This window comes from Ranitomeya variabilis, chromosome 2 (assembly GCF_051348905.1).
Source record: "Ranitomeya variabilis isolate aRanVar5 chromosome 2, aRanVar5.hap1, whole genome shotgun sequence".
NCBI lineage: Eukaryota > Metazoa > Chordata > Amphibia > Anura > Dendrobatidae > Ranitomeya > Ranitomeya variabilis.
Genome location: NC_135233.1, coordinates 635,805,170 through 635,822,266, shown reverse-complemented (window position 1 = coordinate 635,822,266; position 17,097 = coordinate 635,805,170). Strand labels below are relative to the sequence as shown.

At 43.0% G+C, this 17,097-nt stretch overlaps 1 protein-coding gene across 1 annotated transcript in view; it reads left to right on the top strand.

Moving 5' to 3' along the window:
- Window positions 1-17,097, top strand: part of FH (fumarate hydratase) — a 132,627-nt gene that overhangs the window by 71,752 nt on the left and 43,778 nt on the right. The window contains exons 5-6 of the mRNA XM_077289095.1: window positions 1,750-1,932; window positions 16,738-16,903. Of these exons, the coding sequence (XP_077145210.1) occupies window positions 1,750-1,932; window positions 16,738-16,903 (349 nt within the window). The remainder of the gene's footprint in view (window positions 1-1,749; window positions 1,933-16,737; window positions 16,904-17,097) is intronic.

Genomic DNA, 17,097 nt, shown 5'->3' with positions numbered 1-17,097 from the left:
TTCTGGAAGAGCATTCTTTGGACAGATGAAACCAAGATCAACCTCTAGAATGATGGAAAGAGAAACGTATGGCTAAGGCGTGGTACAGCTCATGATCCAAAGCATACCACATCATCTGTAAAACACGGCGGAGGCAGTGTGATGGCTCGGGCATGCTTGGCTGCCAGTGGCACTGGGTCACTAGTGTTTATTGATGATGTGACACAGGATAGAAGAAGCCGAATGAATTCTGAGGTATTCAGAGCCATACTGTGTGCTCAGATCCCGCCAAATGCAGCCAAACTGATTGGCCGTCGTTTCATACTACAGATGGACAATGACCCAAAACGTAAAGCCAAAGCAACCCAGGTGTTTATTTAAAGCAATGAAGTGGAATATTCTTGAATGGCCAAGTCAGTCAACCCAATTGACCATGCATTTCACTTGTTAAAGACCAAACTTCAGACAGAAAGGCCCACAAACAAACAGCAACTGAAAACCACCGCAGTGAAGGCCTGGCAGAGCCTCAAAAAGGAGGAGACACAGCGTCTGGTGATGTCCATGAGTTCAAGACTTCAGGCAGTCATTGCCAACAAAGGGTTTTCAACCAAGTACTAGAAATGAACATTTTATTTAAAGTTATTTAATCTGTCCAATTACTTTTGGTCCCTTTAAAAACAGGGTGGGACATGTTAAGGAGCTGAAAGTCTTAAACCCTTCATCCAATTTTAATGTGGATACCCTCAAATGAAAGCTGAAAGTCTGAACTTCAACTGCATCTGAATTGTTTTGTTTAAAATTCATTGTGGTAATGTCTATAACCAAGATTAGAAAAATGTTGTCTCTGTCCAAATATATATGGACCTAACTGTATTTACGGCCGTGAAAAAAGATCGAGCCTGCTTGATCTTTTTCACTGCTTACGGACACGGCCCCCATTGAAAATCAATGGGGCCGCAAAAACAACGGAAGCTTGTTTTTGTGGTGCACCGTGACTTCCAGTTTTGCATAACGCGGTTTTTTTTCCAATTCTTTTTCCATAATATTGGACCCCGAAAAACGTCAATCCGCAAGTTTTTTGCGGTCCATTATTGCGGCAGCCTGTGACAATTGCGACGATGCGGCCCGCAAAATATGCCCGCAATAACGGGCCTCAAAAAACCCGGTAAGTGTAACAGAAGCCAAAGCAAAGTGAAGATGGCGCTCTCAAGGAAGTTCAAAAAGTAAAGTTCTTTTATTGCTATAGACATGTAACTAGACTGTAAGGTTTAAGCCTATACATAGTCTTTATCAGAGTTGAAATGATGCTTTCTTCTTACGTAAATATAACAGTAAAATAACTTGTTTTACTTCTTGAGCTTCCTAGAGAGCGCAGTCGTCACTTTGCTTATAATATTCTGCATCGATTCCCCGAGCACCAATGGACTGTCGCTTCTATTTTATTCTGAGTGTGTTGCAAACAAGCTGGTAACAGTTAATTGGAGACTTGGCTTATCTCCGCTCTGGAGAAATGACAATAGTCCGATGTCTCACTATATATAGTTCCAAGCCACACTTTTTTTTTTTTTTCTGAAAACGCCTTTGCTTTTCAAAGAAAAACTAACCTGGATGTCATCTCTCGTCCAGGCTCTGGTTCCTCCCATCTGTAGTTCTGGCAATGTGCAACTAATAAGATGTTCCCTTTTAACAGTTTCAGTGAATTATTTTAATCCATGTCCTGTCTCTAATCGGCAAATTGTCAAGAAGTGTTCTTCTTTTCTTGTCTTTTAGAGTTCCAATGATACTTTTCCCACTGCGATGCATATTGCAGCTGCTAAAGAAGTCAATGAAATTCTGTTACCTGGACTGAAACGGCTGCATGATGCTTTTGAAAGAAAATCAAAAGAATTTGTAAATATTATCAAAATTGGCCGCACCCACACACAAGATGCCGTGCCGCTCACTTTGGGACAGGTATGGAGAAACTGTAGAGTTGTATTAGAATGGGTTCTTTATTTTGTCTATTTTTTTTTTAAGAATAGTCACTCGAAGTATCATTATAAAAATATTACACTTGCCAACCAAGTGAAATGGGGTTTATGGGTTTTAACCTCATTATACACACAAATTGCCCTAGGGCAAAAAATATCCCCCATTAAGGACCCTAAATAAAACATAACTTTTATTTATTGTATATAAACAATGGAAAGAATCGCCCTCTTAAAGTGCTGGAAAGTGGAAACTATTCAGCGATTATATCCTAACAAGATGGAGGCCCGATGCTATCGCATCGGGAGAGTGGTAATGTCACGATGGGGGCAGGCATGCTGCGCTGTTGTTGCCTAATGGCATCCTGTGATAATCTAATGACTTTTGCATCAGGGGACTCGTGCTTGACGCCTATGCCTATATGCATTGTTTTTGTCCCAGCGATGCTGTTGCTCTTCAAGAGTCTCATTTGCCCTTTGTTGTCTTCAATGTTGTGCCTTTGCTGCTTTCCTTCCATTGTCATTGGTGTACTTTTTATGAGGAGCCATATTGGAGCTGATATTTGCTTTTTATAGTTGTTTTCCCATGAACAAAAGTTCATTTTAAAAATTGTCTGTGTCTGACCGTGTACTGAACATACCACAGCTTCTGTGCAAAGGAGGAAGCAAAAGACAATACTGACATTACAGCAGGAGATCGCAGAGGACACATGCGAGATCTTTTGGAACACCTGGAGTGGACCCGCAGATCCACGACAACGAACCTCCCAAGGGTGAGCTGACCAGGTAGACCACCCCCTATACAGGGAGCGTTAGGGGCAGACCCAAGGAAGACTATTGCCGCAGAAGCCGGAACCCGGAGACAGGTAGTAGGAGGTACAAAATAGAGAAGCTGGGCGTAGGATGGACAGAGCGGGGTAAGATGAAGTACAGTTTGGTAAGAGCTGAATACAGGCGAGACCAAAGGAGCACTGGGAAGGGGAAGACACAAAGGAAGCAGGACAGGACAGAGACACCAGACTAACAGAGTACGGAGTGGACACTGGGAAGGCTGTACTGGACGAGGAGACAAGGAAACATGGGAAAGGCAGAGAAGCTGAACTGGCTGGAAAGAGCGGAGACTCAGAACAGGCAGAGCAAAGACAAAGGTGGACCTGAGTCACAGAAGCACAAATGACAGACAGGCAAGGAGCAGAGGAAGGAATCGCCTTAAATACATAGAGTGCTGAAGGACTTCCGGGTCACGGTCCTCCAGGATCACAGAGAGGAGATACAGAGCGACTGTAAATCAGAAAGAGGAAGTGCTGGAGTGGGCGGTGCGCACGCGCACCTGACGAGAATCTGGGAGTGGAGAAGAATGAAGGAGAGGATGTGCGCCTGCAGGAGGAGCGCGCCGCAGCAGGTAAGTATGAGCAGAGGGAGCGGCGGTGGTCGCGGCAGCAGAAGGAGTGGGCGTGACAATACAATTTTGTGAGGTAAAATATTTTACCTCACAAAATGAATCCTCTGTGATCCCCTGCTGTAATGTCAGTATTGTCTTTTGCTTCCTCCCCTGCCCAGAGGATGTGGTATGCTCCGTAAACTGTCAGACACAGACAATTTTTAAAATGAAACTTCGTTCGTGGGAAAACCCATGTGACCAGCTTCCTCTGCCTGTAGACACGTCGTGCATCTGCCACCGGGATCAGCCAAATGATTCACTGCGCCTGCGCGTAATTCATGCAGGCGCAGTAAATCAGACCGCCACCATCTTTGCGCAGACAGCGGCGGTCACATTAAAACTGCACATGCTCTTCTCCTGTACAAAGATGGTGGCTGTCAGTGAATAATTCGGCTGATCGCGGCGGCGTGTTCGCGACGGTGTTCCGCTGGTGGTACCGCGCAAGAGGCAAGGCAATTATATGAATATATTGCGGATATGTAAAGTGCTCGTGCTTTTACTTATCAGCAGTTTAATGGGCAGCAGCTAGAAATACTGCCGGCGCTTGCTCTTTTCAATATTAGGGTAAGTTCATACTTTTTTCATAGTTTTTTTTTCTGCAGCAAATCTGATGTCTTGGAGGAAAGAAGCTGCAGAAAAAAAGTATGTTATCCTTGGTTTTTTTCCTTCATTTTTTGCTGCGATTTTGGCATGCTAGATTTGTCTCTTGTGTATGCTGATAAAGCTTAGTGTTTGAAAAATAAAAGTCCTAGTCTATAGAATCAAGTTTTGGCACAAAAAAATGCAAAGCACAAAATCCTAATGACAAAAAAACCAAGGTGTGTGTATGGGATATTAGATATCTCAGACTATTCTGGTACTGTAAAATACAGCTAAAAATTAGCATTAAAAAAACCACTGCACAAACACCACGTGTGAGCTTAGGCTACTTTCACACTAGCGTCGGTACGGCCCGACGCATGCTGTGAAATAAATGCACAACGGGGGCATCGGATGCAGTTTTTCAACGCATCCGCTGCCCCATTGTAATGTCCGGAGAGGAGGGGGTGAAGTTTTGGCCGCGCATGCGCTGTCGAAAATGGCGGACGCGACGCACAAAAAAACATTACATGTAACTTTTTTTGTGCCGACGGTCCGCCAAAACACGACGCATCCGTCGCACGACTGATGCGACGTGTGGCAATCCGTCGCAATGCGTCGCTAATGCAAGTGTATGGAGAAAAAATGCATCCTGCGGGCAACATTGCAGGATGCGTGTTTTCTCCGAAGCGACGCATTGCGACGTACGCCTGATAACGCTAGTGTGAAAGTAGGCTTGGCCAGAAAACTTCCTGCAAATTGTTGGTATGTAACATAAGCTAGCCAGTTATGACCACACTATCCTTGTTTATGTAATTCACTCAAAATGTGCAATCTTACTCTACAAAGAGTCGCTTGCTAAGGTATCAACATAGATCAGTAAATTTGTTAGTCCACGGCTATTTGTCCACTTACTGAATACCTATTAAGTAATTCCCCTATAATATGCATATTAATAATCCAGACAAACTATGCCCTTTACTATCTACTAGCTGGATATCTAAATAGAGAAAGAATAGATGAGAAATCTATTGCATGCATGTTATTAAATCCAGATAAACTCTGCCTCTACTTATTACTGTCTGGAATAAGATTTGCTATGATACCTTTCTGCCTATTCAAACATCACTGCAGTAGCTCATTTCTAAATCACTGTACACACTGACCAGTACATTCTATTAAAATAAAGCAGCCATTGGCCTGGAGTCTTGGACAGGCTTGGCATATTTGGTGAGGTCGTTGTTTATCTTATCGATGTCAATTTTAAGCTGAATAAGCGTAATTTCTTCTTGTGAAATTATTGGATCCATGAGCTTAAGCGAACATCGGGAGAGAATGGCATTCTGTGGTCTCAGTAATGACTGTTTACATGACCAATCCCCAATCCCTTTCCACGCACAGCATGCTCTAGACACATGTCAGAAACCTCTTAGATTTGGGGGTGGTCAAGCCGGTACCTGTTGTAGAAATAGATCAGGGCCACTACTCCTCCTGTTCTCCATAAAAAAGCCTTCAGGCAAATATCGCACCATCATAAATCTAAAACCCCTGAATCAGTAGGTAAGATACAAAATATACAAAAGATTCAAAATGGAGACCATAAAATCTGCCATCCAATTGATAGTGATAGACAACACCATGTGCACCTTAGATCTGAGAGATGCGTATTATCATGTGCTGATTCACCCAGTCCACCGCCAATATCTGAGGTTCGCTTTATATCATCACGGTTCAAACCATCATTTCCAGTTCACATGCCTCCCATTTGGCCTATACTCCGCCCCACGCATCTTTACAAAAATAATGACGGAGGTGGCAGCTTTTCTGAGGAGACAAGGGCTTATCGTGGTCCCCTACCTGGATGACATCCTGCTGGTAGCAGACTTGGCTATACACCTCAAAAAGCTATCCCACACTATAAAAGTTCTGGAGGACCTAGGGTGGCAAATAAACTGGGAAACATCCCATTTACATCCAGGGACCCATAAGGTGTTCTTAGGGGTCCTTTTCGATTCCCATCGCAGGATGTCCTACCTACCCCACATGAAGCAGGAAGAAATCAGAAGCAGGATCTGTGCGTTACAGGGGAAAAAGATAACCGCCATCAGATACGCTGTGAGGATCCTAGGACTGATGACATCCTGCATCCCAAGTGTACGTTGTGAGTCGGCCCCATTCAAGACGCCTTCAAAGTGCAGTCCTTACGTCCTGGAAAAGGTATCACTTGGGCCTAGACAGGAAGATGGCGGTCCCCACCGGTCTAAAACGTTCCCTGTCATGATGGACATCCAGGGACAATCTCGAAAGAGGAGTGTCTTGGATCCTTTCCCCCTGCATCCGGATTACCACCGATGCAAGTTTGAGCGGGTGGTTTGCAGAGGTAGGGGGTCATTTTCTACAGGGCACATAGGGCCCGGAAGACCACAGAAGATCCTCCAACTACAGAGAGCTAAAAGCTGTATGGGAGACTCTGCAGTGCTGCCAGGACACAGTCAGAGATCGTCATGTAAAAGTCCTGTCGGACAATATCACAGCAGTTTCCTTCCTGCTGGGAGGTCCAGGAGGCCAACTCCTGCAGACTTTAGTAGAAAATACACTGCTCAAAAAAATAAAGGGAACACTGAAACAACAGAATATAACTCCAAGTAAATCAATCTTCTGTGAAATCAAACTGTCCACTTAGGAAGCAACACTGTTTGATGATCAATTTCACATGCTGTTGGAATAGACAGCAGATGGAAATTATTGGCAATTATCAAAACACACTCAATAAAGGAGTGGTTCTGCAGGTGGGGACCACAGACCACATCTCAGTACCAATGCTTTCTGGCTGATGTTTTTGTCACTTTTGAATGTTGGTTGTGCTTTCACACTGGTGGTAGCATGAGACGGACTCTACAACCCACACAAGTGGCAGCTCATCCAGGATGGCACATCTATGCGAGCTATGGCAAGAAGGTTTGCTGTGTCTGTCAACATAGTGTCCAGAGGGTGGAGGCGCTACCAGGAAACAGGCCAGTACACCAGGAGATGTGGAGGGGGCCGTAAGAGGGCAACAACCCAGAAGCAGGACCACTACCTCAGCTTTTGTGCAAGGAGGAACAGGAGGAGCACTGACAGCGCCCTGCAAAATGACCTCCAGCAGGCCACAAATGTGCATGTGTCTGCACAAACGGTTTGAAACCGACTCCATGAGGATGGTCTGAGTGCCCGACGTCCACAGATGGAGGTTGTGCTCACAGCCCAACACCGGCAGGACGATTAGCATTTGCCACAGAACACCAGGATTGGCAAATTTGCCACTGGCGAATGTAGTGTCAGAGTCAAATTTGAGCCAAGAGATTATTCTTCCATCTTTTTGTCATCTCCCAAAAAACGAGAAGGAAAGGCTTTGTCACACGCTAGACGTGAGAAGGGCAGTGATGCACTATGTAGAGGTCACAGCTTCTTGGAGGCAGGATTCAAATCTCTTCTTACAATATGCTGGGAAAAATAAGGGTAAAACAGCCTCTAAATTCCTTTTGTTTAGGTGGATCACGTCTACTATAGCACTAGCATATGAGTCAGAGAAAAAAGATCCCCGGCTTAAAATGAAAGCCCACTCCACAAGAGCAATTTCTGCTTCCTGGGTCGAAAGAGCAGGGACCTCCATAGACCAGATTTGCAGGGCGGCAACTTGGTCCAATATAACAACCTTCTGTACACATAAGTTAGATGTGATGTCAGGTCAGCAATTGTTCTATGGATGAAAGGTCCTACAGGCAGTAGTCCCACCCTAGAATGCCATTTATTTGGTATTTCTCCTGTCATGAGGGACATCCTGGGAAAATACAAATTAGACATACCGGTAATTGTATTTCCAGGAGTCCATCATGACAGCACCATTAGATTCCCTCCCCTGAACTTTGAAACTAATGTGAGTTAACATTTGTATGTAAGAGTTCAATAAAATACAGTTGCATCAATCCTGGTGTAGTGATTGGTAAGACACTGGGGTTGAGGCGGGACTTTTAACCTCTTGTGTTTCCTGTCCCTAGAGGATATATGGGACTACCCTCCTGTCGTGCTAGATGGGAACTTCCTCAGGGGATTATAGCACACTCTACAAGGGCCATAAGCTACATTTTGGGCGTAACAAGCTAATGCCTCCATTGATCAAATCTGCAAGGCAGCAGTCTGGTCATCCCCTTCCACGACAGGTTGGATCAGGGGCTCTCTGATCTTTCATTTGGAAGAAAGTTCCTTTCTGCGGTGGTCCCTCAAGCTCTCGGTATGGTGCTGTCATATTGAAGGGAAAAGATAATTACTCACCAGTAATTTTGGTTTTCCAGAGCCATGACAACACCGTACTAATTCCTCCCTTAAGTTTCTGGTGGTGGAGGGCTTTCTTTCTTTTGACAACAGGATTAAAAAAAAAAAAGTATATATAATATATGATGATGGTTTCATAGCTATTTGTATGTATAATTGTCCTAAAAAGGCAGTTATTATTTATTTATATAGCACCCTTAATTCCATGGTGTTGTACATGAGAAGGGGTTACATCAAAATACAAATATCACTTACAGTAAACAAAACTAACAATGACAGACTGATACAGAGGGAAGAGGACCCTGCCCTTGCGGGCTTACATTCTACAGTTGCCTCTTATACTCTGTAAACTCAATGGGGCAAGTGGATGGAGAGGTACCCACCCCTTTTATTTCTGTAGGTTTCCTCATCCTCGGGGGTGGATACTCTATTGGTACCGTGGTCATGGCTCTGGAAAATCAAATTACTGGTAAGTAATTATAATCTTTTTATGATCATCCTTAAAGTTCAGGTGTCAGCTCTTGGTGCTCTGTACAATTATGACCTAGTGGGTAATTGATGAATTTCTTGTTTTATTAAAGCCTGCTTTAGATCAAGACCAATTCCCAGTCCAAAGGTCCCTCCTTGGGATTTAAATCTGTTTCTGGCAGCACTAACAGACTCTCCCTTTGAACCTACAGACTCTGCATCCGTCAAATTCATGTTAATGCCAGTCATTCTACAGGGTGGGCCATGTATATGGATACACCTAAATAAAATGGGAATGGTTGGTGATATCAACTTCATGTTTGTGGCACATTAGTATATGGGAGGGGGAAAACTTTTCAAGATGGGTGGTGACCATGGTGGCCATTTTGAAGTCGGCCGTTTTGGATCCAACATCATTTTTTCCAATGAGAAGAGAGTCATGTGACACATCAAACTTATTGAGAATTTCACAAGAAAAACAATGGTGTGCTTGATTTTAACGTAACTTTATTCTTTTATGAGTTATTTACAAGTTTCTCTTACGTCGACATTGACATGTCGCAGAGATTAACACGTGAGGAGCGAATAGAAATTGAATTGATGTCTTTTGAACACAGTACCCGGGTCATTGCATCAGATTTCAATGCAAGACACCCTACGCAAGAAAACTGTCACTATTCCCATGTTATTTATTTGTATCCATATAAATGGCCCACACAAAAAAGTTTGCCTCAACACTGAACATAATGTTCTGTGCAAACTGAGGGTCCTGTTCCAATTTTTGTTTTGCCCATTCTGCAAATTCAGCGTACCAATTTGGCATCAGTCGAACATCCCTTTGGCGGATATTAGCTACTTACAAATGGCACCCTTAAAAAATCCAGCCGCTGCAGCATCTCAGCGAGGATGACCCAGATCGGCACCCTGAATTTGCAGAATGGGCTAAACAAAAATTGGAACAGGACCCTCAGTTTACACAGAACATTATTTTCAGTGATGAGGCAAACGTTTTTGGTTGGGCCATTTATATGGATACACCTAAATAACATGAAATGGTGACAGTTTTCTTGCGTAGGGTGTCTTGCCTTGAAATCTGATGCAATGACCCGGGTATTGCATTCACCAGACATCAAAACCAAGCATACAATTGTTTTTCTTGTGAAATTCTCAATATGTTTGATGTGTCACATGATCCTCTTCCCATTGGGAAAAAAAAAAAAGTTGGATCCAAAATGGCCAACTTCAAAATGGCCGCCATGGTCACCACCCATCTTGAAAAGTTTTCCCCCTCCCATATACTAATGTGCCACAAACAGGAAGTTGATATCACCAACCATTCACATTTTATTTAGGTGTATCCATTGTAAGATTGCGCTTACCACGTGTCTTGGGGGACACTCGCTTGGCAGCGATATTTGGGCACACGGCACGGTTTTTCACACAAAACAGTCTATTTGGTTTATTAAGGTATCATAAACCACATCATGAACAGTCCATTTTCACACTGTACCAGGACATCACATCAAGTTTCACATCCTTAGTCTGCGGCAACTAAATACGCTGGTCCTTTCCTGGCCAGTTGCCGTGGGTTACCACACAGTTCATAGAACATCACAAGCACCAACAGTCTGTATAGGTACCTGACTTGATTCTCCTGCTCCACCTGCTGACTCCTTGTCAGTCCTCTCTTCTGGGAAAGCTGCCTCACGGGGATCGCCAACTTGCCTGGCCGGCACACCTTAGTCAGTCCAGACCCACCGAAGGACGGTAGCTTCCCCAACACAGACCACACAGGTCCACAGTTTCACTGTGCGCTGCTCAGGGATCCGGTCCTACTCCCAGGACCTCCCAACACACAAGCATGTGGCCTGTCCAGGTGATATTCAGGACTTCGTCCAACACCCCAGGCATGTGACCTGTCTGGGTGCTATTCAGGACGTTAGTCCAACACCCCAGGCCACCAAGTCCAAAGCCCCACCACGTGCTGTTCAGGAATCCTACTCCCAGGACTTCCAACACGGGCTTCCAGGACCTTGCAATTGGACCATTCAGATCCAAACACTGGAACCACACAGGAACATGTGACCCACATTCTGGCCACATTATATACCTTAACCACTCCCATAGGTGGGAGTGTGTGTGTGTGGCTAGTTTGTCCCGCCCATCTCACATAACTAGCCCTGCCAGCCTCCCATAAGAACTACACAACTACTTGTGGGACTACAGGTCCCAGAACACATCATTGCTTCAGGCTGACAACGCAGAGTTCCTTTCTCTGCAACACACATACCGACCATTCACCACAATGCCGGACACTGTCTTACTATCCCCATTACGTCTCCATGCGTGTCCTGGGGAGCACATACCACGCCCCCTAGCTGTAACAGGGGTCACTGCATCACACCATATACATGGCCCACCCTTTAGTGGCCCTAACTTCAGCTTGTAGGGTTAGCAATATCAAGGCTATCAGTAAGTCCTCCCTTTAGACTGATTATGGAGCATAGGGTCATTCTAAAACCAGATACGACCTTCCTCCCTAAGGTGGCCTCCAGGTTTCATAGGACTCAAGAAGATATTCTTCCATCATTCCCCAAAAATCATAAAGAGATATTGGATATCAGGAGAAGCCTAATAGAGTATACATTGGCTACTGAATCTTAGAGAAGATGCCAATCGGTGCTGATTTAATTCCCGAACCCTAGGAAAGGGCTTAAAGCATTTAAAAGTTCTCTAGCCAGATGATTAGACATTACAATAAAATTGGCTTATTCCATAAGTAATATGCAAATTGTCTCTTCAGAGAGGAAGAGGACTAGAACTCTAGTGCCACCTATTGGAAGTAGCAATCCTAACAGTCAATGTCGACCCTTTAACGAGCCTTGTCACATGACTTAGGATAAGAGCCTCCTCACCTCGACATGCTTAACATGTCACTCTCCGCAATGAGAAACGATACTTCTTGGATCCATAAGTAATAGTGATTGATTCCAGGGGATCTGGGGGCTCTCTCTACAAGAGCCATTGCAGTTTCCTGGGTGGACGTGTCGATTGATCAGATATATAAGGTGGCATCGTGGTCCTCTCCTTCTATATTTTATACACTATGCCTAGCTCGTGCTTCAGGAGACATGCACCCTGTAAATTAAGCGGGCTCTCATTGCTACAGAAAAACTGAAAAATGGGAATTTTAAATGCAGTTTAGGCTCATTGTGGGGTTCAGAAGGGAAGGGGGCGTTTAGATTTGGCAGCATGCATTTTGCCCAATTTCTTTTTGGGGAGCCATGGTGCTTTTCCAGAGCCTTTGTGCTACCAGTAATGTGGAAGCCTGCTATATTTCAGTTAACGGGTGAACAACCTTAGTTTGGATTTTTTTTTGTCTTTTGTGGGCTGAGTTTAAGCTTTTATTGGTAGTATTTTGGAGTACAGAACATTTTGGATCAGTACACATTTTATCCTGTGCTCTATGCTGAGCACTTGCTTTAGGGTTTCCATCTACATCTCAGACTAAACCATTCATTAATGAGGCAGCAGAGTTACTCTAGACTCTGGCGGTGTCCGTCTTTTCAAAGGTGCTCAAAACTTTGGTTGACCGCGCTTTTGTGCATTGCCTAAAAAGATGCATAAAAGGAGAGGACAACGGCCGACCTGCAGGCCAGGTGGGAGTTAAAAATTACTCCATCAGCCTCACTACAGTGAGTTTTGTCTGTCAGAGATTTACACGGAAACCCCTTGGTAAGCACTTTCCGCAGAGCGCAGGGTAAATGTGAATTGGGCCTTAGGCCCCTTTCACACAGTTTTTGCCATCAATCACAATCCGTTGGCTCGACGGATCCATCACAGATTGTGAAAAACTGATATGACGGATCCGTTTTTTGGACGGATCCGACTAGTGGATCTGGCTAATTGGATCGGAGCATGCTGAGTGAAAAAAAACTGAATCCCTCGCTGGATTCTGTCATTTGATAGATCCGGCGCCACAGGCTTCCATTCTAGTTAACGACTGATCCGTCGCTGTCCGTTTTTTCGACGTACACAAAAAACGTTACTTTGTCGGTTGTCCCCGGCTGCCGGACAAACAGTTTTCGACGAACGACGGATGAAACATGAGGCAATCCGTTGCTAATACAAGTCTATGAGAAAAAAACATCAGTCGCCGGATCCGTTTTTTTGCAAAATTCGACGGATTGCGACTGATGGCAAAAAACTGATGTGTGAAAAGGGCCTTATTGCGATCTTTGGGAGGCAGAAAGAACAAACCAATAGCTGGTCAATAATTGTTTTTTGCAGCCAAAGAAATATCGACAGGTGAACGGCACCAAGATGACACTCAATTGTCATGTCCGGATACGATCCTAATTAACTTGATGATTATCTGTAATCTGCAGCCAGTAGACGGTGCTCAGCGTGAAAAACATATGTATGCTGAGAAAAAACGAACATAATGATGCAGCACTCACCGGATTGCTGTGTGCCCAGAGTCCTTTATTATACCATAAAAGGTTTAGACAAGGTGTTGAGATCGGGCAGATGTGTATAGGCATGCGGGAAACACAGACGTTGAAGCGTTAAGCACGCAAAACATCCATCGCCCGTCTGTGTTCCCTGCATGCCTATACACACCTGCCCGACCTCAACACCTTGTCTAAACCTTTGATGGTATAATAAAGGACTCTGGGCACACAGCAATCCGGTGAGTGCTGCATCATTATCTTCTGTTTTTCTGAGCAATCATTGGTTTTATTTTCTATGCCATTCACTATGCGGTATAAATGATTTAGATGAATTTATGCAAGTTTGAACATTTCTAAATTTTAATCAAATCTCATTTTCATACAAAAAAGCAAAACCTATTGACCTAAATTTTACCTCTAACACTAGTACAATGTGTGATGAAAAAACATTTTCCGCATCACTGCGTCGTTGATGCGTTCCGGAGTTATTACTACTGGTCAGTTTTGAAATATTGGTCTTGATCCTTCAGGTAAAGATTGTCTGTCACTAAAGGGTTAAAGTTACAGTCAATATGGTGTATGTAAAGCTCTGACCCCTGGAATTATAAGGCCCCTTTCACACATCAGTTTTTTGCCGTCAGTCACAATCCTTTGTATCGACGGATCCATCGCAGATTGTGAAAAACTGTTGCGACGGATCCGACTAGCGGATCTGGCTAACTGGATTGGAGCATGCTCAGTTAAAAAAAAACGGAAATCCGTCGCCGGATTCCATCATTTGACGGAACCGGCGCCATAGGCTTCAATTCTAGCAAACGACGAATGGCGATGGATCTGTCGCTGTCCGTTTTTTCGACATACACAAAAAATGTTACTTTCTCTGGCCGCCGGACAAACAATTTTCGACGTATCCGGCGAACGACAGATGAAACGTGAGGCCATCCGTCACAATCCGTCGCTAATACCAGTCTATGAGAAAAAAATGGATTTGGCGGCATCAGTCGCCGCATCCGGGTTTTTTTCAATATTCGACGGATTGCAACTGATGGCAAAAAACTGATTTGTGAAAGGGACCTAAATGAAAAAATCTGTTTGTAAACATTGTTGAATAAATGTATTTCATATACACAGGGGGACAAATATGACTCGCATAAGTGTATGATTAGTATATTGTTAATATTAATGTTACTGATGTGAATTATAAACCTTTTAACATTGCTGTTTACTGCTTTTTATTACTGGCCACAGTAACGATTGTAAGAGCTTGTGCAGTAGCAACTCTTCAATATTCTCCTCGTCGTGGCCACCATGCAGAACCAGCTCTTATGGTAAACTCATGACCACATTGTGTTCTACCTGCATAGAACTGCAGATTTCAATTTTTTAACTTGCATTTTTAAAATTGCAGATTGTTGCTGTGCCAATAATTTTCATACTCTAGCTTTATCGTGCCGCATACAGTACACAGTGGAGCAACCATTCAGATGTATAGAAAATTGTGCCAGCCATTTTGCAGTGCCAAAAGAATAGTTGTTTCTAAAGCTATTCCAATGTAAATGCTCTTTGGTTACGGTTTATTCTTTAGTTTTACTTACAGTTAGGTCCATATATATTTGGACAGAGACAACATTTTTCTAATTTTGGTTATAGACATTACCACAATGAATTTTAACCAAAACAATTCAGATGCAGTTGAAGTTCAGACTTTCAGCTTTCATTTGAGGGTATCCACATTAAAATTGGATGAAGGGTTAAGGAGTTTCAGCTACTTAACATGTGCCACCCTGTTTTTAAAGGGACCAAAAGTAATTGGACAGATTCAATAATTTTAAATGAAATGTTCATTTTTAATACTTGGTTGAAAACCCTTTGTTGGCAATGACTGCCTAAAGTCTTGAACTCATGGACATCACCAGACGCTGTGTTTCCTCCTTTTTGATGCTCTGCCAGGCCTTCACTGCGGTGGTTTTCAGTTGCTGTTTGTTTGTGGGCCTTTCTGTCTGAAGTTTAGTCTTTAACAAGTGAAATACATGCTCAATTGGGTTGAGATCAGGTGACTGACTTGGCCATTCAAGAATATTCCACTTCTTTGCTTTAATTAACTCCTGGGTTGCTTTGGCTTTATGTTTTGGGTCATTGTCCATCTGTAGTATGAAACGACGACCAATCAGTTTGGCTGCATTTGGCTGGATCTGAGCACACAGTATGTCTCTGAATACCTCAGAATTCATTCGGCTGCTTCTGTCCTGTGTCACATCATCAATAAACACTAGTGACCCAGTGCCACTGGCAGCCATGCATGCCCAAGCCATCACACTGCCTCCACCATGTTTTACAGATGATGTGGTATGCTTTGGATCATGAGCTGTACCACGCCTTCGCCATACTTTTCTCTTGCCATCATTCTGGTAGAGGTTGATCTTTGTTTCATCTGTCCAAAGAATGTTATTCCAGAACTGTGCTGGCTTTTTTAGATGTTTTTTAGCAAAGTCCAGTCTAGCCTTTTTATTCTTGATGCTTATGAGTGGCTTGCACCGTGCAGTGAACCCTCTGTATTTACTTTCATGCAGTCTTCTCTTTATGGTAGATTTGGATATTGATACGCCGACCTCCTGGAGAGTGTTCTTCACTTGGTTGGCTGTTGTGAAGGGGTTTCTCTTCACCATGGAGCTTATTCTGCGATCATCCACCACTGTTGTCTTCCGTGGGCGCCCAGGTCTTTTTGCATTGTTGAGTTCACCAGTGCTTTCTTTCTTTCTCAGGATGTACCAAACTGTAAATTTTGCCACTCCTAATATTGTAGCAATTTCTCGGATGGGTTTTTTCTGTTTTCGCAGCTTAAGGATGGTTTGCTTCACCTGCATGGAGAGCTCCTTTGACCGCATGTTTACTTCACAGCAAAACCTTCCAAATGCAAACACCACACTTCAAATCAACTCCAGGCCTTTTATCTGCTTAATTAAGAATGACATAACGAAGGGATTGCCCACACCTGTCCATGAAATAGCCTTGGAGTCAATTGTCCAATTACTTTTGGTCCCTTTAACAACAGGGTGGCACATATTAAGGAGCTGAAACTCCTTAACCCTTCATCCAATTTTAATGTGGATACCCTCAAATGAAAGCTGAAAGTCTGAACTTCAACTGCATCTGAATTGTTTTGTTTAAAATTCATTGTGGTAATGTCCATAACCAAAATTAGAAAAATGTTGTCTCTGTCCAAATATATATGGACCTAACTGTATACTGGCTCACTAATTACAGTCGCTTCTCGTGTTCTTCTCTACAGCCTTTTTCGTTTTTTTTTTTGTTTTTTTTTATCTCCGTCAGCAAATATGTGACATTCATTGTTGTTGCCAGTAAAGTCTCCTCGAATCTCAATGAATGAAAATAATCCCAATGTTATATATTTGAAGATAATAATAAATTGTAAAGGTTTATCAAGAGCCCTAGAAAAAGCGAATATCTTTATAATTGTATATGTATATAAAATATACAGATATTTTATTTGTATATATTTATTCATTTTTTTCTTCAGGAGTTCAGTGCCTATGTTCAACAGATAAAATATGGCATTGCTAGAATTGAAGCAGCTTTACCAAGAGTCTACGAGTTGGCAGCTGGTGGCACAGCAGTTGGAACTGGGCTAAATACTAGAATTGGATTTGCTGAAAAAGTTGCTTCCAAAGTATCTGAACTCACAGGTATGTTTTGAATGGTGTGTGTTTTTTTTTTTGTTTGTTTTTTTTTTCTGTTAATAAAAATGGAATAAAAACCTTAACTTTTATTCGGGTGTCATGAACACTTTCACTACCATATATTATTTGCAAAAATATGTTATAAAAAAGGATGTGTTTTAGCTTTTTCTATCAAATGTTTATAAGTAATTCACAACTAT